The 25,545-nt window shown below is 32.8% G+C and overlaps 2 protein-coding genes across 3 annotated transcripts; both read left to right on the top strand.

Moving 5' to 3' along the window:
* Window positions 1-12,587: 12,587 nt before the first annotated feature.
* Window positions 12,588-19,314, top strand: LOC145607913 (stomatal closure-related actin-binding protein 3-like). Of its 2 annotated transcripts, XM_081663509.1 has the most exons (13): window positions 12,592-12,777; window positions 13,651-13,949; window positions 14,069-14,197; window positions 15,214-15,306; window positions 15,433-15,573; window positions 15,841-15,909; window positions 16,145-16,228; window positions 16,389-16,569; window positions 17,103-17,219; window positions 17,364-17,422; window positions 17,988-18,122; window positions 18,626-18,775; window positions 18,989-19,314. In XM_081663509.1, the coding sequence occupies exons 2-13, from the start codon at window positions 13,665-13,667 to the stop codon at window positions 19,013-19,015; spliced, it is 1,470 nt and encodes a 489-aa protein (XP_081519635.1). In that variant the 5' UTR covers window positions 12,592-12,777; window positions 13,651-13,664; the 3' UTR covers window positions 19,016-19,314. The 2 variants fall into 2 exon arrangements, with proteins under 2 accessions (XP_081519636.1, XP_081519635.1); XM_081663510.1 differs by lacking the exons at window positions 18,626-18,775; window positions 18,989-19,314 and adding an exon at window positions 18,368-18,595 and having other exon boundaries at window positions 12,588-12,777.
* A 1,737-nt stretch (window positions 19,315-21,051) lies between these two features.
* LOC145608105 (G2/mitotic-specific cyclin S13-7-like) lies at window positions 21,052-23,858 on the top strand. The gene is made up of 9 exons (XM_081663707.1): window positions 21,052-21,190; window positions 21,703-21,841; window positions 21,943-22,003; window positions 22,092-22,322; window positions 22,431-22,553; window positions 22,653-22,901; window positions 23,003-23,161; window positions 23,251-23,429; window positions 23,538-23,858. Exons 1-9 carry the CDS (start codon window positions 21,160-21,162, stop codon window positions 23,683-23,685), a joined length of 1,320 nt encoding a protein of 439 aa, XP_081519833.1. The 5' UTR covers window positions 21,052-21,159; the 3' UTR covers window positions 23,686-23,858.
* Window positions 23,859-25,545: the final 1,687 nt, after the last annotated feature.

Below are 25,545 nucleotides of genomic sequence, written 5' to 3'. Positions count from 1 at the left end.
TTTGATTTGTTCTCGATGTTCAAACCTGGATTTGTGTATAAGTTGTTCTTTATTTTGATCTTGAACTTGTACATGAAATTTGCTTTTCAATAATCTGTTACGGAGGATGTATTGTTTTGAATTCCAAAGTTTAATAATTGAAATAAATGCAAGCTTGAGATGGACAGTGGGCAGTGATAATGAATTACGATCTCCCATCCATTTTTGTTTGTCTTGAATTTTTTGGGTTGTCAAAATGTCACAGAAAAAAGGGTCATTAAGAGAATCGAGATTTGTTATTTAGGTAAGTCACACATAGAGGACATTGTAAGGAATTCTTATGGTTGAAATGTCATTTGATGTTGGTGAATGAACTCAGAGCCGTCTTGTTGAGTTATCAGATGTAACTATACTAGTTGTCAATCATTTGTACTCGTTTATAACTCATTTCTGATCACTAAGGGCCTGTTCACATTTACTGAGCTGAACTAAACTGAATTGAACTGAACTGATTGGAGCTGAACTGAACTGAGCTGAAATAAATATTTTATGAGAGACGGAAATTAGGAGTTGAACTGAACTGAACTGAAGTAAATGTGAACAGGCCCTAAGTCAGCTACACCATGTGTCATTGTATTTGCCGAAATTAACACAATGACACACACACACACACATAATGTTTTTTAAATACAGTCATTAAACTGCATTTTTAAGTGCTTATTGGAACTTATTTTGGAACAAAATTATTTAAAAAAAAACTGAACCAAAACGGTTCAAAGGAAAAGGAAAAAAAAGAAAAAGAAATGAATGTCATCCTTTTCCAAGTCAATTAATTAGACTAATTAGCTAGTATTGAATTAAAATTTATAACTAACGATTTTGGTAAATACTTTTGTTAAATTAGCCATTTTGGTAAAAGATCTAATTTGTTTCATTGTGAGCCCCTCATCCAATACGTAAAACGAGAAATATTGATTGTTTCTCAAATGATAAAAAATTGTTAGCAAAAGCAACTTTATCAATATTTTATTTATTTTTTGGTTGCTGACTCACCCATCTCCCTTCTTCCTTTCTTTCTCTTACTTCCTTCTTCTGGCTTCTCAATGTGACAATGGTGAAATTTTTACCAAAATTTTAGACACAACCCAACACCATAGCCTTGACCAACCCCAAACCCACCATCTCGACAACCATTTTTGGCGGTAAAATCCTTAGAAAAGTGGAGAAATAAAGGCATTGTTAACCCTAGAATTGAAGCTAGGAGGTGTTTTACATTTTTTTTTTACCTCAAAAGTTGCTTCAATGGTGGAGAGAAAGATGCTTCATGGAGGAGAGAAGTTGCTTCAATGGTGCAGCCAGAATTGCTAGTAATTTGGCAAAAGAAAAAGAGAAATAGAAATTTACATTCTAAACCTTGTTTAATTAGTTAAAAAGACAAGTTTTACCCTATGAGATAGATTAATCCCATGTTTATGAAGAAGAGAAACATGGAATTACCCCATGAAATTCCAAAAACTAATATGTCTAATAACTCATGTAATCTTATCATAAGCTTATGGCCCTGTTTGGTAGTAAGCTTATTGGGGGTATATTAGCTTATTTGACTAACTTTAGCTGATTGACTACTCAAACAAGCTAATACAAGTGTTTGGTAGTAAGCTTATTGAAAGAGCTTATTCCACTAAATAAGCTCTTTTTGAAAAAGCTCATTTTAGGAGCTTTTTCAATTAGCTTATTCATTAATTATTGTGAAATGACACTTATAACCTCATTTAATTTAAAATCCTATCTAAACTACCTACCCCACAATTAGCTTATTAGTCATTTCACATACTCAATCACCTTTAAGCTATCAGCTATTTACCAAACACTTTTATATAATCAGTTAATACAATAAGTTAGTCAAATCAGTTAATAAAATCAGCTAACTCAATCAGCTTCAGCTTTCAGCTTTCTCCCAAACAGGGCCTATATATACTTCGTATGAAACGTCTCAAAGCTTATATCTAAATTTCAAATGTTAAAATGTTTGAAAACTTAATTATATATATAAAAAAAGTTCAATAACTAATACCCATTTCACCGTAATCGAGTTTGCACAATTCTTTCTCATAACACAAAGCTAGATATAGTAGTATATTATATTTTTAATTCATTTCATTACTCTCATTTTAAGTCGGATGACACAAAACCTAGCTATCTAGTTAAAAAAAAGCTAAAGATGACCCAAGACATTTAGCTTTTCCGGCCATTCAATCTTGATTTTAAAGTGTGGTTACTTGGTACTAGAGACTTAAAGAGGTAAAATTGAATGATGATGATTTATTTGCTTTTTATAGCATGGTATATAGGTTAAATGAAATTAGATCCCACATAGATTTATATCATCTCAAAATTAATACGAACAGTGGCAAATTTGGAATTAAAAAGAAGTAGGACAAATTTGAGTCTCAATATCTAATCTAGTGTTCATTTATATATGTATTGAAGACATTTTATGTTTATAACTAATTTTGAGTTTAGGTCCTCATTGGACCAAAGAAGATCCATTCATAGATGCAAAAATGATGAATTAACTCGACCTTGTTGCCCCTAGCAACAACCAACAAGACATGTAAGTCAAAGATAAACAATTAAACATGTATTACTTTAAGTTTTCTTTCTTTTTAGAATCAACCAATTCTCAGTGAATTCATATCACATCATTTAAATATTTGATGTGCCTATGATTATCCTTGTTGATTCTTGTGTTTACAATGTGAATTACAAAGTGGTATTCCTTGCTATATTCTATTTAAGATAATCCAATTTGATATGATAGCACCCTTTAATTTCCATCAACATAAATAGTCAATAGAAATTTCCAAGTACAATATATATCTTGCTCTATAATTGATCAAAACAAGTAACATGACACAACATTCTTCAACCACACAATATACCCTTATATTTTTGTTTCCCTTTTTCCTTTTTTTTTTATCTTTGGAAATGGAGGTGACATACATCACATAACATACATCAATCATAATATGCATCTCATCGAGTGGTACTTGAGACTAAATAGGTTCCATATATTCATTCACCAATAAGAAATGATGACCTAAAAAGGACCAATAAAAAAAGTTTTAATAAAATAAAAATGGACCTAAGAAAAAGGGGGACATTATTCATTGATGTTAGTATGAAAGCTTCATATTGATGCTCCGTAATTAACGATAGTTTCCTCATTGCCATCATAAGTTGGTTTGGCCCTTTTTCATGCTAAAAAGATTAAGACTTGCCAGCTGCTTCAACGGTTTGCAATTTGCTTGTATACCTACCCTTCCCCACCCTCCGGCCCTCTCTTTTTTTCTAGGTTAATTGCTATTCGATATCCGACAAGGCCGACTTAAATGAACTGAAATGAAAAGTGGGTAGAATTGTGCAAGTAAGAGTCTAAGAGAATAAATGATGTACTTTATGAAACGGAGGTAGTATACGTAGTTGGAATTTTTTATTAACATGAAACAACTCCTTTGCGATAATTTTTTTTTTATTAACATGAAACAACTCTTTTGCGATCTGACAAAATATATGGTTATGCCTTGGTCTTATATGTTAACCTTGTACTTCTATCCATTCATATTTGTTGGTTACACTTTTTCCTCTATTTTGATCACAATTTTTCTTGTACAAACTCTATTAACAAGACTTTTATATCTTAATTACTATACAAAAACTCCATTTATTACAATTTTTTTACACATCATGATGATTCACATGATCCTCCTTGATTTCTACTTCGATATTAATTGTAATTGTAACCACCGTAGAATTTAGAAACATGTATACTCTTTCCATCTCTTAAAGATTGTTGTTTTTCCTTAAAGAATTGCTCAATTTACATACATTAGTCAGCAATAGCACGCTCTATACAACTCTTTTCTACTAATAGATTTACCATCTCAGTCACTTTTATAAACCAATCCACCAACTGACTCAATACAACTCTTAATAAGGTAAAAATTGAGGATGAGACAATATTTAAGAGACGGAGACAGGGAGAGAGTATATGGAGTAGTGGTAAGAATGCAAAAACACAAGTATAGTAATGCATGCATGGTTGATAATGGTCCTACACCCATGTGCAAATGCTTCAGGCTTTGGACACTCGCAGACAATATACTCTTATTCGAGTACTAATTTATAGTTGTGCCTTTTTTCTATGGACTTTTACAGCAACACAAGTAGAGGCAGGTAAATTTGGTCAAGCTTTGTTTCTTGAATCTTTGACTCGTTTTAGTGCTAATAATAATGCTAAATCACATACTCATCATGTTACTATGTTAGTTTCTGCTAGTACTATAATTTTATTTCACCTTAAATATCTAATCTTTATAACATACGTATGTAAGTAAGTCGGTTTAAGTGTATATAAGAAGTCATAAAAGGTACTCCTAGTTAACTCCATTTCTTTATTATATTATAAGAATCCACTATATATAATATACTCCGTATTTATCATGTTACAAACCCTATATTTAAACGATGAAATTACAAATAACTGCAATAAGTAAAGGATCCGATATCAAAACATTCATGCAATAACTCGAGGTATTTTACTTCATCGATGTGGGATATAACGATATATACTTAGAACTCATAAACACATGAAATAGGCTAAGGAAAAAAAAAAGAAGTAAAGGGGGGTCCATGCATATAAGGTGGTATGGTCAAGGTGAGGGTGAAAGGGATAACACATAGGGTCCAAAAATGGGCTCACTAACAATCATTTATTTTGGAGACAAAATTTACATTAGTATCACCATCGACAAAGCATGGAAGATACTAATTGATGTAAGCATTTGATTTAAAATATAAGTTGGATAACAAATTAATGAGGCTTCTAATTAAAGCTCCCAGTGAAGTACCCCAATGAACAATTTCACTACAGTTGGCTCATTTATGCTACTCAAAGTTAACTAACTTTTGTTTGACATAAGCTTGTTTTTGCTTTAATCGCACTAAATATTTGTCTGCTTAAGTCCTTAATTAGTTGGATAGTTATGATGATCGATTGTACATTACAAATGAGGGTTTTTTTTTTTTTTTTTTTTTTTTTTCTTAAACAAAGTTTTTTTTTTCCTCATGTGATCGATCACAAGGTGCAAATATATACACATGCAATGAAATAACCTTATAATTATTTAGGATTGTAACTTTGTAATTGGTTGTTAAAAATAAAATCAAATTGTAAGTTACATATTTATCCTAAAGTGAAAGCGTAAACATTAAATAGTACACGAAGGGAAAGTTTTGCTACATTACCTCATATTATATCTTGACCTTGACCTAGAGTCAATATATGATGCAATATTTAAAGGCAATATTATGTTGCTTAATTTGAGCTAAATGATGTAGCTAGTATGGGATTTCATTTAATCAATTTTATGAGTGTGTTCTACTTATCTGATTTTTATTTATTTGAACGTATTTAAATTAAATTAAACTTAATCAATTGAATTTAGCTGATCTTATTTTAGTTATAAGTTATACTTAGATAACCCTTATTAAAACTTATTTTTCCCAAACTTATCTTATCACAACTAAAGACTCTATATTTTGGAGTAATCCTTACCAAATTCTTAGTTTACTTTAATAGTTCCAAATTGCAATAGATTCTGTTACATTATTGATCAAGCTTATGGTGTAAAGATACACTTTAAAGTGGTTTTGGTACATACAGATACAATGGTACCTTCTTTATCTCGCAAGTTTGATAATTAGATCTATCTCTAACCTGAGGGCACTGTATATACTTTACAGTTAGACAATTTGTCCTTTTTTTAGAAGTTGTTTACTTGTTTGTATCTTTTTTCCTTTTTGTTAATTATTATTGTGTAATCAATAAAACTTTTGCTGATAAAAGATGATAGTAGTCACATACTCCACTATATCTTAGGATATCCAAATATATTGTCATACATTTTGAAACATTAATTTTTTTGTAATTGGTTTTAATTTGTTGTCATTAACTTTACTATGATTGGTATTGGTAGATTATAATATTGAAGTATCTATCTATTTTTTTTTTTTTTTAAGTAAATTGTGCTATTTCTCAATTATAAGAGATTGAGAGAATGATTATCATATCCACACGAAGAGGTTATTACTATTTAATTTGTTACGACTTTTAGTACGTGCATATTTATTTGATTCTGTTCATGCCATGTAGTTAGCCTCTAAATTCCTATATAGACGGTCAAATTAATTTGATGTTGCTCCTAACGTAGCCTAATTGGGCACAAAACTCACACCGTACAAATTCTTGATTCTACTGATAAGAAAGTTATTCCAACTTAATAAGAGTTATGAATTTGAATCTTATAAACACTAACATATTTAGAACTTAAAAGAGTTTTTTTTTTTTTTTTTTTTTTTTTTTTTTTTTTTTTTTTTTTTTTTTTTTTTTCAAGCTTCCAATTGAGACCTAATGACCTACTTAAATAGTACTTCGTATAAGGCTATAAGCTAATTAGAGTTTAATAGCTTCCATTAGGTCTTCCAAGTACCCTGCTTATTAAGAAAATTTTATTAGTTAATGTGATGTACTAGTTGTACACATCTTCACAACCCAAATTATAAATTGCTTTCACGTTTAATTCTTGTACTGTAAAACTTATGGTCCGTTTTCTTCAGATTATTTTCAGTTCAGTTCAGTCCAGTTTTCAATTTCCTTCTCTCATAAAATATTCAGTTCAGTTCAGTCAATCAACAGGCCCTTAATTAATATGAAGTGTGGCCAATGAATTATAAAAGTATTATGAATAAATAATTGTAGAAATTATATACACAATTCCAAATTTCCAACCGTTCCTAAGCCTAATCATAAATTTTAAGTAGTGATTGATTATTGCTTCTAATTTGGCTCTCTAGCCTTTCGCATCTTTGAGTAATATTTTAGAAATAGTTTGTGATTCATCCTTAATATAATGGTGTAGTTTGGTCAGTTAGAAACTCAAAGTACGTTTCATTAGTTCTGGGATATTAAAATAAACTTTAATCATTAGCATAACACTAAATTAAGTGTGGGACATTGATTAATCATGAGAGATAATTAATCTCACCAATATCAACTACCATATGTCCCTCACAAACCCAAGCAATCAATGAATTATACCAAAAAGTATTACAAATTTTAAGCATTTAATTTTGCCGTTGTAACTAATGGGGCTAACCATTGCACCTTTATACCCTACAAAATAGAGTTAAGTATACAACAAGGGACTCAATTCTTGCAAAATGTGGGGAAAGAGGACTCTATTTATTTTACAGAGGAAAAAGGGACTGGGCTAGAATGGGGTTGGATTTTCGGTGGGTTTTAATTAAATAAGGGAAAGAATTGAGTCCCCTTGGTTAAACAATTGAGTCCCTTTGGTTTAATTGTGTTTTTTTATTAAGAAAAAAAATATTTTAAATTAAGACCAATAAAAAATAGAGTCCCTTCCTCTTTTTGAAACAAAAATAAGGCATAGAATTACAAAACTTTCTGAATGTTTGTTTTCTTCACATCTTCATTACATCCTCGACCTTCCAACTCCACATTTCTCTTTAAAATCACAACCATCTCATAAGATAATCTTGACTCACGTGGATTGTCAACCCACCTACCACCTAGAGGTGATCAATATCAGTCTGATCCGAGTTTGGATCGATCCGACTAGAAAATAGAGCGCGTTTGGGCAAGCCTTAAAACATATTTTTGGTTACAAACCCGATCCCAGCCGGAAAAACTCGACAAGTCTGCTACTTTTTTGCGGGTTTGGCCTGGGCACGAGAAATTTTGTCAAGATCCGGTCCGATTTTGACCACCTCTACTACCAACTTTATAATCACGCAATCAAACAAATGCAAGACAAATAAGCTACAGTAAACCAGAGATGAAGAGCATGCTTTGACTTTTTTTTTTGTTCTTATTATTATTATTGAAAGAATTATTTTTTTTTTTTGGACAACAAACATTAAAAAAAATTCAAGAACAAAACTTTTGCATTGCTATTGCACTTTCTTAATTTCGAACAATTTTATTTTTAAACCAATCAGCAGTAATGATTAATGAAGGAATTGAATTTGTCTGGTTTAATCAAGGTAATAATGAGGGGACTCAATTCTTTACAAGGGAATTAATTCTTCTTGGGTTAAAAGTGAGTTAAGTCACCTGAAAATACCCCCTACCACCAGAGATTTAACCCCAATCCCCTTTTCCTCTGTAAAATAAATAGAGTCCCCTTTCTCTACATTTTGCAAGAGTTGAGTCCCCTGTTTTATACTCAACTCTACAAAATAAGGGTAGGTTGAAGATTAGTGCTACTAAATCCTGATTACTTTGGTAATTCTTACTACAATCTTACACACTAATGTGCTATTAGAGAATATGCTTATAGCTTGTCTATGTGTTAATATGTGATTGGTTAGTGGTATATACAAATGATAAAATATATCTATATTTTTTAGTTGCTTTTAGTGCTAGCTACTTAGGCTACCTTTTTGGCCAACTTATTTTTGGTAATCATTTTCACATGGAATCCAATTTATTCAATGAGTTGGACCAAACTCATTTACATTCATATTTTACCTCTACTTTTTGTTAAATTGTCAAGTTTGTTAGGTTGTTTAGCAAATATTTGCATAGACCATTATTTTCCACATATATGATTGTTCTATGATGACTTTGTTGCTCTAACAAGTTTAGATGAGTTTTAACTTCTTCAAATTATTAATTTGTAACTTCTTTTCCAGTGGCGGAGCTATTAAGGTACCTGGGTGGCACCGGCCCCCCCATTATTTTTATTTTTTTAAAAATTTTATTAAGTTAAAGTTGTAAATTTATAGGTTAAATAAAATTTTAATGCAATAAATAACATCAAATTAGCTTTGTCATAGTGGTAATGCATTGAGTTTGGTGAAAAGTGTTGAAATCAAGTCTTTATACAAGCATTTTATTCATTTTTTTAATTTAGTGCCCCTCCACCTTAAATATTCTACGTCTGCCACTGTTTTTTTCCCCTAAAAGATACTGCATTTATAGGCATTAGTTTTCTCGGATCCATGCAAAATTAATTAACGAGCCAATCAACCTCCAAGATCACGCATCTTACATCATGTGTGAAAAAAATCGTACTTGTACACGTTAGGAGAAGTTACTCGTAAACATGCAAGTAAGGTAAAACATCAATTCTTGGAAGTTAACTAATTTAGCTTGGATTTGTTGGTTTGGCATATAGTTGGAAGATATATACATCATTACTATTATATATTATTTGTATATTTAGTACATATGCATATATCCTTGTCGAGAAAGAAACTATAAGCCAAATAAATGGACCCATATATATCCCATACGAAGTATGATATAACAACTTTCGTTAGATTTATACATTAAAGATTTTAGTCCAATTGTAATTTTATTTGCATGTATATATTGTTTGAAAATGATGCATATATTATCAGTCAACACCTGAGACCTAACATTGCATGTGATTGCCGCTCGTGGATTGTGTATGTCGGTATTAATAGTGACTTTATGATTTGTCCATTCTTCTTCTCAAATCATAATCCATGCATCTTCACCATTCGTGTTAATCCATGCATACCGTTAGTAAGAATAGTAACAAGCTAACAACTACCACTACTCATCCACTAAGGAAATTAATTATCGCATTGTCTCAAACTCTCGATTTATCAGGAGTGAAATTGATGATAGACTCATAAGGATTTTATTAAGTATGCTGAGTAGTTGTAACATTTTCTTCCTCTCAATTTTCTTAAATTAAGTATAATCCAATTCTATAAATGTTAGAAAACTAACTTGACATCTTTGATCTATATTGTGCATCCTAACAAAGCTACACATACTTTGGTTGAGAGATCAAATAGCATTATCAGTATTCACTTTATGTGAAGAATAAAGTTATCATTAATGATGGAGTATAAAAATCAATCTATTAAGTTTTTGGTTAACTTGGTCTTCTAACATTGTATCATCGTCTTTGTCAAAAAAAAAAAAAAAAAAAAAAAAGATGGTTTCATCGCCAACTAATGTGACACAAAGATCAAGGATTTATATCTCATTTATCAAAAGTCAATCTTGGACTTCGTACCATAATTTAAGTTTTTGGTTGAGTTAGGGTCTGTTCTCTCTAGATTATTTTCAGTTTCAGCTCTAATAAATTCAGTTCTTAATTTCCTTCTCTCATAATTAAAATATCCAGTTCAATTCAGCTCCAATAAGTTCAATTCACTTCAACTCAGTTCATACCCTTAGCCCTCTAACAAATAATTTCAATTGTAAATAGTCAGCCATATCATTACTTATGCATTTTAGAATCATTAAGAATATTTTATTTTATTTTTATTTATTTATTTATTTTTTAAAAAAAGGATTCAATTGGAAAACGTTCTCTATCTAATAGTCTATGAGTTTGATACCTTTTTCCACCCAAAAACAAAGAAATGAAGCCGAATCTCTAAAGCGCAACAATTTGTAGACGGCGGCGCGCAAGAGAAGTCCTTTAACAATTAAGATAATCCAAATAAATAAGAAAAGAAGATATAACAAGTAATTCGCCAAACTCTAGCTTTTCACATTAGCTAATCATCATTATTCAACTAACTAATTTGTTAATTAATTAATCTACTATATATGCAATTTTTGAGTCCAAATCAATCAATCGTTGTCATCTTAAACTAAAGTCATAATCTAGCATGTATTATATTCATCTAATTCCCCCTCAAAAAAAAAAAAAAAATATTCATCTAATTAACGATAATGATCACATACATTTTGACAAACAAGTACTGTGTATATTAGCAAGAAACACATTATTGTGTTTTATGAAAAATCATGTGATCGATAGTCAAAAAAGTTGTTTTTATTATCTCTTTTAATATGTAAATTTTTAATGAACTTTAATTTAACTAACATTGCATAAACTAAGCTAAAAAATTAAGGACAAAATTATTAATTTCACTTCATATTCTAATACGAGAGAATAATATGTGCTATAAAATATAAAAGTATAATTTAGTAGCATCATCATACTTTGAGCTTACTCCATTAAATTGATAGATCCTATAAATTAGCAAGTGAACTGGCTAATTACGTGTCACGGGTTTATAATTGTAATTATTACAAAATGGACAATGCTAATAAGCTTAACAACCCATTAAAATACAAAAAATACTTAGTATATGCTTAATTAAATATTAATGGGGAAGTTTCATCTTCAAAAACAGGTCACCTCATATAGATAGATTTCATATGCATCCAAAAGTTAGTTGCTTCTATATATATACTCTAGTTCCAATTGGATGTGCTCGTGAACTAATATACTTTGTCAATTACAACTCACATTATAATTATTGTTGAAGATAATAATTGGTTGAAAATTGGATAGCTTTTCACATATCATTTTCAATATGTTCCCATTTCCCTTATCATTATATAAGAGCTAAATATAATCAAAGTATATTAAGTACGAAATTTAAAGTATATTTTTTTAGAAGAGGTATTAAGGTTAATATATACATGTTATTTAGGATTATTATACATTTATACAACAAACACTCATACTTCTTGTATATACTTGACAAGTGTAACTTAGAATGATTGTGATAACAATTGAAAATCTTAGAAGAAGAAAAAAAAAACAAGAGAACTTTCAATTTATATTCGTTCACTATATGTATGTCTTTTTCAATTACAATGTCTTTCTTTTTATTTTCTACATTTCAATTAGAAAAGTCTCATTATACACTAATTCAATTGATTCATAAATTTTTTATTCAATTGATAAATCTTTAATAGGTTATAAGAATTGAAGAGAATTGAATGGCAATGAGTTGAGCATGCTTCAAGTTGCTTAAATTAAATCAATCAAGATCATATTAGGTCAGATTAGCGTAACTCATGATGCAACAACACCCGCCATGAATAAACAAGTTCATGAGGCATGCACAACATGACCTATTACCAAGTATTTCATTATTTTAGTCTGAAAAACATGATCTACTAAATGAAATTTAGCCTAGGGTACAACATGATTTGTTCGTGGACTTAGTCCATATTTGATATATGTACATAGTCCTTTTAATAAATACCAATCACATAATACTATTCAATGCATAGCTAATGAGCCGAACCTAACTAACCCCAAAAACATGAGCCACTTCTACGATCTAATATAATTTTCAACATTCACTCAATAACTTAGACGAAAGTCCCTTTAATAATTACCAATTACAGAATACTATTCAATGCATAGCTAATGAGCCGGGCCTAACTAACCCCAAAGCACGAGCCACTTCCACGGCCTAGTATAATCTTCAACATTCACTTAATAACTTAGAAGAAAGCATCAATCACTCTCATTCACTACACCTTCTCTTCCCTCCTTCTCCTTCCCTCCAACCTCAAGAACAATGGTCCCACAATTGTACAGCGCGTGAAATCACAGCAGCCTTTTCTTTTCCAATTTTCTCCCTCATTCTCCAACAAAAGAATCAAAGTGAAAAAGAAACGTAATTTATCAACACTTCTTGTATTATTTAGTCGTTAGAAAAAGAAAGAAAACCCCAGCAAAATTACACACTTTTTTCGCATTCATCCCTTTTCCTTTTTCCTCACTTTGCTTTGTTAAAAGCACTTCTTCAGCATTATATCCTCCTTTATTTAATACCTTCTTATTTTTCATATATACATTTTTCTTCCCAAATTTAACATTTTTCCATGATATTTCCTACATTGTGCTACTAATCCTAGTAAGTATTCTATTTCCTTAATCGTTTATTTAGGGGTCGGGTTTTATGTTAAATATTTTGTTACGACCCCGTCTAAACGAGGGATCGTAACAATAATAAGGTCGTTTGATAAGAATCAAACCCGGGTTAGAAGGTGGGAACTCTACCATTGAACTCGTACTTGATTCTCTAGGCGTTATAGCCTATCTAGGACGGTTTTAAGTTTATTGTTTTTATTTTTTTAATGGGGTGACTGATTTTTTCTGTTGGCATCTTCAGAGATTAATTTTGGCGGTTTGCTTGATAAACTTTACTTGGGTTTATTGTGGCTAATTTGTTTTTATGTGTATGTATGTATGTATGAATCATCATGCATGTATGTATTATTAATTTTCTTTAATGGGGTGGATGATATGATTTGTTAGTTCTAATTTAAGCTGATGATCCAGCTTTTTTATGGACTCAAGTTTCAATTTTTGGCACATAATTTCCTATTTTGAAGTATTATTAAAAGGGGTTTATTAACTTGCAAGTAATTAACACTTTAGTGCGTTTATGATTTTTAATTAATCTGCTTTATTTCATCAAAGTAGGATTTTTAATGTTTTTGCTAGAAATCCTCTCTGGAAAATATCTTGTTAGTTTGCAAAATTTTTTAGATTTCTGGGATAATCATGCTTTTTTTTCTTTTTTGAAAGAAGGATAATCATGCTTAAACAGTAATGTTATTATCTTAATTGTTTTCATAATTAATTTTGCTTAATTAGAAACAAATTAGACTTTAGATTATATATGGGACATGTCAAAAATTAAAAAGATTTGATGTTATGAAATGTTACAGTATGATTTTGCAAAATGTTTGTAGTTTAAAGGGTGGTTGTTCAATTTGTGCAGAACCCTGATTTACAATGACAAGGGTGAGTCCAGAGTTTGAGTATGAGGTACAGCATGATGCAGTTCTATCAGTTTCAGCTGATGTTAGTTTCCCTTCTGATGGATTTCCAAAGTATAAAATTGGACCCAACAATGAGATAGTAGAAGAGCCTAAGACTAATCCTGATTCGCCGCCCCTCAAGGAGGTTGTTACACAAGAAACCAAGCAACTGGCCGAGCAACACAAGCGTCTATCTGTTCGAGATCTTGCTACTAAATTTGATAAGAATTTAGCTGCTGCAGCTAAGCTATCAGATGAGGTTATTGGCTTTTAGCTGCTTATGTTGTACTGTCTTTCATTGTTTGTTGAAGGGGTGTAGCTCTTGTAAGGAACTAAAGGCATTGCATATTAACAAATTTGTGTTTGTTTGGTTATTAGGCGAAACTCAGGGAGACGGCTTCTTTGGAGGGACATGTTCTATTGAAAAAACTTAGAGATGCTTTGGAATCATTGAAAGGGTGTATGGCTGGTAGAAATAAGGAGGATGTGGAAAAAGCTATCTCTATGGTTAGTCCTCTGTACCTTGTTTTGATCATATTGGTTTCTTACTGAGCTTTATAACTTGTGTTCACGGTGCCTTGTTAGCTGTCTGATCCACCATTATTCATAGTTGAGATGTTAAGCTGTAGTGAATGGAAGAGTATTGTGAACTGTGACACAAGGGAAATTGGTTTCTGATCTGCTGATTCATAGTTGGTTTTTTCAGAATCTGAAACTTTATACTCTTGAAGTATAAGAATTGAATCCTGAGGGATTCTATGGCATTATGAAGTCACAGGTTATTGCGGTCCATTTGTTAGCCATCGTATGTGTCAATAGAGGATAAGCATTTGGGGACCTTTTTCTGGCTCTGCTGTCCTTTAACTACCTGCTACTTAGAGTTTGCCAACTTGGGATATTCATGGAATTGTGGCATTGCAGGGGTATTATTAATAAGAGGTTCTCCCTTTGCAATTAAATGGGAAAGGCTCTCTACGTTTGCCATCTCTAATTTACCCATGGATGGGAGCCCCATCAGAAATCTTGTTAATGAACTCACTTTCGGAGTCATAATAAACTAAAACCTTGGCTAGAAGTGGCCCTAGCCTAACTTAGGGAACCATGCCTTCTTTGGTAAGAAGGGATACTCAATAGTAGTGCTGTTTGTGGAAATTATTTCTTTTAAAATAGGAAAAGCAGTATGTGCATTAGCTATTGTTGCTGTTAAAAATCTCCTGCTTCAAATGTTTAATTATAATGGTCATGCTATCTTCACATTTCAGCATTTGACAATTAAACATTTCCTTCTTGTTTCTGTGTAGCTTTCTATATCAAAAACATTTAAAGAAACTGAGATAGCTTGTAGATTTAACATACAATATATTCTGCAATATGTGGCTGTCTTAAAGTCATATACTCATATTGCCTCGCCTCACCTGATATATTTTGTTCATCTGATTTGTGCAAGCTGCATATTTTTATCATTTACCATCTTCTAAATTTTATTATGTATGGTTTATTCAAGTTACACACCGTTTCCACAGGTGGAAGCTTTGGCAGTTAAGCTAACTCAAGAGGAAGGAGAGTTAATACAAGAGAAATTTGAGGTCAAGAAGCTGGCAAACTTTCTTAAGCAGGTGATGGGCTGTTAAATTTATGGACTTAACTGTGACCTCTGCAATTTTTCTGACTTCAGAAAGTCAGACCACTGTTTATTCTTTGGACAGAATTGGCATTTATATTTCTCTTGATTTCATTTACAGGCTTCTGAAGATGCCAAAAGATTGGTAAACCAGGAAAGATCCTTTGCTTGTGCTGAAATTGAGAGTGCTAGAGCTGTAGTACAAAGATTTGGGGAAGCTCTTGAAGAAGAAGAAAAACTCGCTCAAACATCCGGAAAGCAGGTTTGTAAAAGGTGGTCTGTTTTCGGAGTTAACTTATACAACTACCAGAAGATCTAATTTTCATATTCCTGAATTAAAATGTTGGTGCTAATAGATAAGTTGAAATGGATATTCATATAATTACCTTGGAATCCTGTAATATTGTCTAATTTGATTGGACAAAAGTACTTTGAACTGAGCTTCTACATGTCAGTACTCTGGTCAATTGAAATTGACTTTTGAAGTTGTTAACCTTTTGTCATACTGTTTTGATCTTGATTAATTTAGGACGTTGAGACATTGGTGGAGGAGGTTCAGGAAGCTAGACGAATCAGATTGAATCATCAGCCATGCAAGGTGTGTCAATGCATAATTTTATTGTACTTTTAGTAAAGGTATTTCAGTAAAAGATCTATGGTTATATCACCATATATTTATAAAACCTTCAAGGATACCTCAAATTGGCTTTTGGTGACACAGCTCATGCAGATGTTTTGCCTTAATTTTTCCTGCATCTTCCTTTCACTGGGGTTCTCCCTTTCCTGCTCTTTTCTTTCCCTGTTTAAATAGCTCCTGACCTTTTATATTATAGGTGATGGACATGGAACATGAACTTCGAGCTCTTAGGCTTCAACTTAGAGAGAAATCTATATTCTCGGCTAAGCTTCAAAAAGAGGTTTATTTACATTCCTTCATTCAATAAAGATCTCTTGCAGTTAAATGACAATTAGATGTTCTGATTTACTTCGTTACATTGTTCTTTATTTTTGGGTTATACAATCAATATATTTTAAACTAGCTAAGATTGCTGACCTGACCTTATATTTACTTCTCAGCTGGCCATGACCAAGAGGGCAGAAGAAAGTAGACTATGTGTGTACCAATTAGAAGGTGCTCAAACCCTAGGTTCATGTCTTAGGATCCGGCCTCGTGCCAATAATGCTCCTGATCTTTCAAAATGCTCTATTCAGTGGTTCCGTTTATCACCTGAGGGTGACCATACCGAACTACTAGCAGGTGACTATATACCAGGCCATAGGCATCACCTGCATGTATTTCATTTTTGTACCAAGCTTTTGTAACTGTGTTTTTTTTTATTGCATTCTGTCTAAGCTAAATGATATTTCTTCACTGATATTGATCTTTCTGCAATGTCTTTTATTACTGATGTACTTACCGAAAACACCATTCTGATGGCAGTAGTCTAAATCATGTGTATTTTTTGATCTCACTACTTTCATAATTTTTCAAGCTTAAACTCATTTTGTTTTCTTTAGGAATATATATGTTAGGTTGTGGCCTTTTCATATCTAATTTTTAAAAATCTACTTGTGAATTCGTGAGAAAACTCACTCCCATTTGTGCTCATTTTATCTTGTTTTTTCTTTTATCGAAGGTGATTCTTTGGGTTCAGTTTGATTTGGATACGAAGTTGGAAGTTCAAAAAAAAAAAAATTCTTGATAACTCATGATTTGGCAATTTCAGTGTTTCATCTAAAGCTCTCTAATCTTGTAGGTTATTTTGCTTAGTTATCTACTTCTGTTTCTAGGTGCCAACAAACCAATTTATGCACCGGAACCTTTAGATGTGGGCAAAATTTTGCGAGCTGATGTTGTTTCCGATACTCAGACAATTTCAGTGACAACAGTTGCCCCCATTGACCCTGGTTCGTTTTCTCTTCCAGTCTTCCTTCTTCTCCATGTCTCTCTTTCTCCCTTTCTCCCTGTCTCTCTCTGTCTTTCTCTCACACAGAGGCACACACATGAGTGCTAGTCTCTCACCCATAAGATATTTATCACTTTTGTGGCAGCTCCTGGATTGACAAGCCATGTGCAATCACTTCAGCGGCGGTCCAATGCTGAATTCCATGTATGCTTTTTCTTTCCCCTATTTGGTTCATACTACTAGCTGATAGGAAAGTCTTTATTTGCTGCAACCTTTTTGAATGTGAACGAGCTATTTCTTTTAGGGCCTGTTGATATTTGATAATAAAGTACAGTAATGGTATTGAGTTTAGGAGTAAATCTGTCAATAACCATGATAACAGCTCTCGACTTCTATGTTTTTCTCTTCTAATAAGGTAAGAAGTGCTGATGGAAATTTACAAAACAATAAACATACTTGGGAGATAATTGAAAATAAATTTGCATTACCATGGGGCTTTCTCTGCAAATTTACATACAAAATTATTCCCATTACCACCATTAAATGGAGTGAAATTTGTGAGGGTATTGGGAACCTTTTAATGATTGCTCGTTAAGGAGCAGTGACACTATAATGCTGTAAACATCTCTGTATATCACGTACTGGTATCCTAAATGTGACCATTTACTATAAAGTTCTCCATAGCCCCTCCTTTCTGTACTAAGAAGTTCATAATAAGACAATTAGGCACGTTAGCTGTAGTAGCTAATATGTTTTTAAATCCATGCAGGTAGTGATATCGCAGATGAATGGACATGATTATCCATCACATTCTGTTCATGTATTTCATGTGGGAAAATCGAGAATAAAACTTAGTAGAGGATGGATAAATAAGACCAGAGAGACTTATTCTACATCAATGCAGGTACATGATTTTGCATGAGTCTTTGTTATTAGCGTGTTTCAACCAAATTGCTTAGTAGTAACAATGATCTTGCATCCTGAGTATAAATAATTAAATGTCATGTAGAATAATGCTTCAGAGTAATTTCCTTCCATATATTTTGTGCATCCCAAATCCTCGTACCTTATTAATTCCTCTACCCATATGTGAGGAAAGTGCATGAGGTCACCAATGAATAAAATCTTGTGATAACTGTATTTTGACAGACATATATACATGTACTATATAAACATACATGTCCACCACTACTTGGTGTCCTAGGAGTGGGAAAAAGCAGAAAGGTTTAGCCTCGCTCAAAACACAGACTTTGGAGGGATCTAGAGTGGTCTGAGAATATGCTAATCTTATCAGTACAAAGCCGGTTTTCCAAATACTCCCTTAATTAAAAATTCCCTCCTGGCTCCTACTGATGGCCTGATAACTTTCACTTATCTACAATCTTTCTGTTTTTTTCTCTGGTCCAGCTATGTGGTGTAAGAGGCGGTGGTAATGCTGCTTCCAAATCATTGTTTTGGCAAGCAAGGAAGGGAGTTTCCTATGTATTGACACTCGAAACTGAAAGAGATAGGAATGCTGCCATCATGATCGCAAGAAAATATGCTCTTGATTGTCATGTAAGTTTCTACTCTGTGAACATTTAGATAACTAAACAAACAATCATCTCCTCTTGCAACAATATCCCCCCCCCCCCCCCCCCCACTTTACTTGTCTTTTCATTTGTGACAACTTACGAAGTATATTGTCTTTGAAGTGTGTTTGTGAAAGTGCATAAGGGGAGTGTGTATACTATCTAGTGCTTATTGATATTTTTTTTTCATCGTGAACAGGTCGTACTCGCTGGACCTGATGAGTGATGACAGAGCCTAATATCAAGCCTAACCGAAACTCAAAGCATTTATTGGACTGTATGAGAGTTTAACCTGATTTTTTCCCTAGATTTTTTTTTTTTTTTTTTTGTTATGGTTTTCTTGGTGTGTTATTTTTGTTGTATATTTGTGTGCTTTAGATGATACAGATAGAAGAATGGCTTGTATTGGAGTTCCACTAATCTTGGTTGCGACCCTAACTTAGGCATTGTTTTTTATAATTTGCCTAATTTTTTGGCCGTGGCCTTTCTTATTGATATAGATATATATATTATATATACTTCGTATATGATACTCGTATATTAAGTGCCCGGTTTTCACTTGATTCACAAAGGTGTATACAGTATACTTCATATGTTTCACACTATCTCTATACTTGTATGTTAAGTGAAGAGGTTTTGGTATTGGTATCCCCTAAAATGTTCAATTTATTTTTACTTATAATTCGTTTTAAAATTATCAACAATATAAAAACCCGAAGGCTGAATTAAACACTGATGTTGGGAAGAACATGACGCTTTAAAACTGGATGTTATCTCTTGTGGAAAATAACAATGAGAAGAGTTGGTTGGATATCTTCTGGAGTCTTTTTTGGGATATTTGGCTTGAACGCAATGCTTGTATTGTTGAGAAACGCTGCATTCGCATGAAGGAAGTCATAACAAAAGCAGTTAGCCTAGTTGGGGAATTTGAGAAGGCTAATGAATGCTTACCATCTGACTTGTTAAATCAAGTGAAAGCCCCTCAGCATTGGCAGCCTCCTGCGATTGGCATGTGCGAGATCAACTCAGATGCTGCTGTTTCAGGGGAAGCAAAGAGGTGGAAGTAGCAGAAGCGCTAGCAGCAAGACATGCACTCACAATTGCCATAGAAGCAGGCCTGAACCGTGTGATCCTAGAGGTTGACAACTATTCAATGCCCACTGAAGAATGGTACAAGCGAGAGCTCATGCTTTGGGTCGATAGCTAATCAGTGTTCTTATATTGATTTCTCTCATATTGGTAGAAAGGGTAACAAACTAACAATGTAGCACATAAATTAGCGCATATTAACAAGGAATTTGAGGACATGAGGGTGTGGATTGAAGAAGTCTCGTCTAAAGTTTCATATGATATTTATGAGTTAGCTCCGTGTTATTTTATTTTTTTTAAAAAAAAAGAAAGATTAAGCATAATATTGTTATTTGGTCAAAAAATTATATAAAAAAAAAAACGCACACACATTTTGAGCATTATAGGTAATAATTGTTCAAGGCCTTGATAATTCATTACCTTTAATGCGAAAAATAAATATAAATTGAAAAAAAAAAAAAAATTAGAAATACTACTCACAACTTCACTATATTGAATTTCTTCACCACTTTTACAAAAGTAAAATGCATACTATTTTCAACTAAATATGTACAAGTGATTAATTGATTATGCTACTAAAGAGATATGATGATTTGTCAAAAAAAAAAAAAAAAAAAAGAGATACTTTGATTTTTGTTATTAATAGACCAAATAAATTGATTTACTAGTATTTTTATATATATAATTTTGAAGAATTATTTTTTATTTTAAGTTGGCTTTTTTTTTTTATTTTATTTTTTTTTTTTGAAAAAATAAGGTTGATTTCTTTCCTTTAGGAAGGTAAATAATTTGGGAAATTCCTAACTCCTAACCGTTACCTGAAGTTTTACAAAGTGTAGATTTTTCGGCCATATCGTTTGCTACCTGTTACAAATTACAAATTACAAATTTACTCTTTGATAATCTTTATTAACTTATTGTTATTTGGCATAATCTTGTTAAGGGAGCAAGATTAAGCATAATATTGTTATTTGGCTCACTTTTCCCCTAATTTGTTCATTTTTTTTATGCTCTCCTCGTTTAGACATCTCAATTGTCAAAGAAGCCACCCAACGGCTATATTTTCAAATACAATAATATGACCGTTAGAAGTACCACCTTGGCTCTCATCTTACAAAATAGGGCAGCAATTCACAGTCGCAGTTTTCCCCATCTTCTTCTTCACCCTTCTATAACAACAGAATAAAAAGAGGGGAAACAGAGAAATTCAAACTAATCTTCTACGTTTTTTTCTGGTTTGATTTTGATCCTCTCCATTCTTTTCTTCTTCCATTAAAATCCATGGCTTCCAGAGTAGTTCTTCCTCAAAATGGTACGTCTTTATTTCTCCTCTCATCCCCTTCTTTCAATTTCTAATTCTTCGATTTGATGTTAGTTTTGTTTATGTTGAACAAACCCAGAAGAATTTTAATAATTTCTGGGTTATTTTCTGTAATTTTTTTTTTTATCTGGGTTATTCTGATTCGTGTTGAAAGGATTTAATCGCCGTTTTGTATTTCGTTTTTGAAATTTCGTCTTCTTTAAATCGTTTTGTGATCGAAAAAAATTCTGGGTAATCTTCCATCTTTCATTTTTAAAATGATTTTTCTGGGTTTGTGGATTTTAACTCCTAACGATTCGATCGTCGTTCACTCAATTGTCTGTTGTTTGATTGAATGTTTGGGACCTGGAACTCGTTTAACGTCGAATTGATTTTCTGGGTTCAATTAATTTTTCCCCAAAATTTAATCGTTCTCTTTTCTGGGTTTCATTAATTTATAAATTTATTTTGATAAAATTATTTATTATTTCACTAGAATTAACATTCAAGAAATGATTTTGCAGTTGAAGGTAATAATAATGGCGGAATCAAGCAAAAGAACGCAGCAGAAGGACAGGGTAGAAACAGAAAAGCTTTGAATGATATTGGCAATCTTGTTACAATTCGAGGTGTTGAAGGCAAACTACAAAGACCCATTACAAGGTTTTCCCCAAATCAATTGAATTTTTGTATGATTATTTTTACAAATTGAAATCTTTTTTTTATTTTTTATAAACCCTAATTTTATACTTCTCTGTTCACAGGAGTTTTGGGGCCAAATTACTTGCTAATGCACAGGCTGGCGGAGATAATAAGATCAAGAAGGTTTAATAATAGCATTTTCATTAATTTTTTTGTGTGGGTGTTGAAATTTTTTATTGGGATGATATTGATATGATTTTTGATGTTGCAGGCTGCCCCAGGAGTGGCAGGAAAGGCAGTGGTGGTGCCAAAGCCACCGACGAAGAGGGCGGTCCCGGCTACGAAGCCAAAACCAGTGGAAGTGATTGAGATAAGCCCTGATACAGAAGAGAAGAAGCAGGAGAAACCAGAGAAATTGGTGACTCAGAATGAAAGATCAGTTGGTTATAGGAAGAAGAAGAAGGTTCCTAGTATGACTGCTGTACTTACTGCTAGGAGCAAGGTATATTTGGACTAATTTACTGACATTTGAGACTTTGCTTTGAATGTTAGATTGGTAAAATTACTGTTACATTGGATTCTGAATAAGATGTTTTTGGTGGGATTATAGGCTGCTTGTGGTCTGACTAACAAGCCAAAGGAACTAGTTGACATTGATGCATCTGATGTTGATAATGAGTTAGCTGTGGTTGAATATGTTGAGGATATCTACACTTTCTATAAGATAGCAGAGGTATAATCTTATTAAACCCACTTTTAGAATTTCAGTTTTGTTATGGTTCTTGTTATAAGTAGCAGGGAATTGATGAATTGTTCTTGTTTTTGGTGGTAGAATGAGAGTCGGCCTTGTGACTATATGAATTCGCAACCCGAAATCAACGAAAAAATGAGGGCTATTTTAGTTGATTGGTTGATTGAAGTGCACAACAGATTTGAGCTCATGCCTGAGACCCTTTATCTGACCATTAACTTGGCTGATCGGTTTCTTTCGTTGAAATCTGTCCCAAGGAGAGAATTGCAGCTTGTGGGTATTGGTGCTATGTTGATTGCCTGCAAGTATGAGGAAATCTGGGCTCCTGAGGTACTTACTGCAGAAATTATATACTGTGCTGTTTAGCACTACTTAGCTTAGTCCTCAGCATAGTTTGAAACCCTGGATTAATTCCTTGTAAATGTTTTCAGGTTAATGACTTTGTGAGCATATCAGAAAGGGCATACAGCAATGAACAAATACTGAAAATGGAGAAGGCCATACTAGGCCAGCTAGAGTGGTACATAACTGTTCCTACTCCATATGTTTTCCTTTCGCGATACATCAAGGCCTCGATTCCTGATAGCGAAGTGAGTATCTATCTCAGAACATATGCTTGTATCTGACCATTTTTGGTAGAAATGTTATGCTTATTTTGACCTGTTTATGCTTATGGCAGATGGAGAACTTGGTCTACTTCCTATCTGAGCTTGCCCTGATGCACTATGGCTCTATCTCGTTTTGCCCATCCATGGTTGCTGCCTCCGCCGTCTATGTTGCTCGGCTTACCTTGTTCAAGACACCTAGCTGGACCGAGACCCTCAGAACTCACACTGGGTTTTCAGAGTCACAACTCATGTAATTTCCTTGACATAAAACTTATACTATATGGTATATTGGTTAATACTACTGATATAACTATTGATTGATGATTGACTTGTATTTTCGCGGTGTTGGAATTTTCAGGGGATGTGCAAAGATGCTGGCAAACCTGCACTCAGTAGCCCCAGGACACAAACTGCAGACTGTGTACAAGAAATACTCAAAGCCTGAGAAATGTGCTGTGGCTTTGTGCTCACCACCCATGTCTCTCTTGGTTCTGTCTTCATCATAGCTTGATGATGATCGGTTATGATTCTTTAGATTAACTTTTGTCATTGCTGATGACAGCATAGAAAACTTATCTAGTGTGATTTTTCTTTATGTTGATGAAAATTATACAACTCATCAATATACAATAATTGTAGTTCAATTTTACTGATTGTATGGTCTAATGTTGAGCAGTTGTTTGATGATTAATCAACTTTATATAATGCTTTACCATAATGCAAAGAAAGCTGTAAGAAAATTAGACAAATTATTGTTTTTCAATCGGCTTCGGTTGTTTTTCATGGAGCAGTTTGCCTACATTTATGTTCACTTGTTCTATATTTCAAGTCTTAGCTTCCTAGTTGCTGAGAGCTTGAATATTTACAATGGTGGGAAGTATACATCTTATAATGTGCTCCTTGTTAAATGTGCCTCATTGAACATATATCCTACTCCCTCTACTTTCCTAATATATTTTATCAATGTTTGACATAAAAGTGTACAAAGTGTGTGCCTTGGAAACGAAAAGTTTCATTTTTGTAGATAAATTCCAAATGCTCTGGAGTGTGACTGATGTCTAGAGACATGTTTAATTGGATAATTGTAATTTTTTTAACAATTTCAATTTAGGTACTCCAAATTTACTCTTTTTCTTATATACTTTTTTTCCAAAACATTTTTTGTAATACTTAAATGACTTGTGACATAATCATGCTAATTTTTTAAATGTTATTAAATTAAATTCGCTTTGTTTTCTTTCATGAATTTTGTGGCTTCATTTTTATCATAAAAGTTAACACACTATTAGTGATAAACGAACAAAATGAAGCGGAACTTAAGATAACTATATTTCTACATAACTAATCTTTGATCCCAAATAGTTACAGTATGTTCTTTTTGAAGAAATATACAAAATATATAGCACGAAATTAGAGTTATTGATATATAGCACTAGAGTTATTAGGGATGTCAATGGAGCGGGGCGAGGCGGGGCGGATGTTGGCTTTTCTATCCCCCATCCCGCCTAACATTCTCATCCCCATATTCATCCCTACGACGGGTACAATTTCAAAACCATCTTTGTCCCACCCCCCCCCCCCCCCACTTGGATACCCACACCCACTTAATCCTCACCCAAGACCGCCTAATCCTCGCTTCAAAATACAACAATATTACATAATATATGGATGTGGCCATGTGGGTATGGTATGAAGTGGGGCAGGGGCGGGGCGGGGTATAACCCAGAATCTACCCACGTCCCACCATCCATGGCGAGTATGATTTTTATCCCCCATCACCCATTAAATCGGACATATTCGGGTCTCTCACTTGACCCACCTCATTGACATCCTTATTTAAAATGGTATTTGAGTATGATTTTAGTCTATTTTTAAACCTTATTCATTGTATATCTATAGATCTTTTTTTTTTCCTCCTGTAATAGACTTATATATTCCTTTGAAAATGTGGATTTGTTAGAGGGATTATTAGTCCTTTTTCTTCCAGAGGGATTATTAGTCTTAAAGTCTTATTAAAGAATTTAGTTCTTATTGTATTCAACTAATCAAAATAGGAATAACTTGACAAAATTGATCAACTCCAATCACCTACTCGTTCTCGAATGTTGAAACTAAGGCCTTGTTTAGTTCACCTTATCTGATCTGGTGTGATCTAATTTGATCTGATCTAGTATCAATGTATCATCTGATTGTCTGATTTGACCAAACTTTAACCTTAAGTGTATGATAATCTATAAAGAAAAAATTTATCAAATGAGGTATTGTTAGCTTCGTAATAATGTGTATTTTATTAATATGTAATTTTCATAATTTTTTTCATTACGAAACTAAAGATTTAGCAATAAAAAACTGCATATCAAACGAAG

This window comes from Chenopodium album, chromosome 23 (assembly GCF_948465745.1).
Source record: "Chenopodium album chromosome 23, dcCheAlbu1.1, whole genome shotgun sequence".
NCBI lineage: Eukaryota > Viridiplantae > Streptophyta > Magnoliopsida > Caryophyllales > Amaranthaceae > Chenopodium > Chenopodium album.
The sequence above is the reverse complement of the archived record's forward strand: the minus strand, read 5'-3'. Positions and strand labels throughout refer to the sequence as shown.

Excerpts from the sequence above, each read along its gene's own strand:
- LOC145607913 (XM_081663509.1), top strand. The coding sequence starts at position 13,665 with ATGACAAGGGTGAGTCCAGAGTTTGAGTATGAGGTACAGCATGATGCA. Across the intron at positions 15,910-16,144 it reads TGAATCATCAGCCATGCAAG|GTGATGGACATGGAACATGA; the intron begins GTGTGTCAATGC and ends TTTATATTATAG. Across the intron at positions 16,229-16,388 it reads CGGCTAAGCTTCAAAAAGAG|CTGGCCATGACCAAGAGGGC; the intron begins GTTTATTTACAT and ends TTTACTTCTCAG.
- LOC145608105 (XM_081663707.1), top strand. The coding sequence starts at position 21,160 with ATGGCTTCCAGAGTAGTTCTTCCTCAAAATG. Across the intron at positions 21,842-21,942 it reads CTACAAAGACCCATTACAAG|GAGTTTTGGGGCCAAATTAC; the intron begins GTTTTCCCCAAA and ends CTCTGTTCACAG. Across the intron at positions 22,323-22,430 it reads TACTTACTGCTAGGAGCAAG|GCTGCTTGTGGTCTGACTAA; the intron begins GTATATTTGGAC and ends GTGGGATTATAG.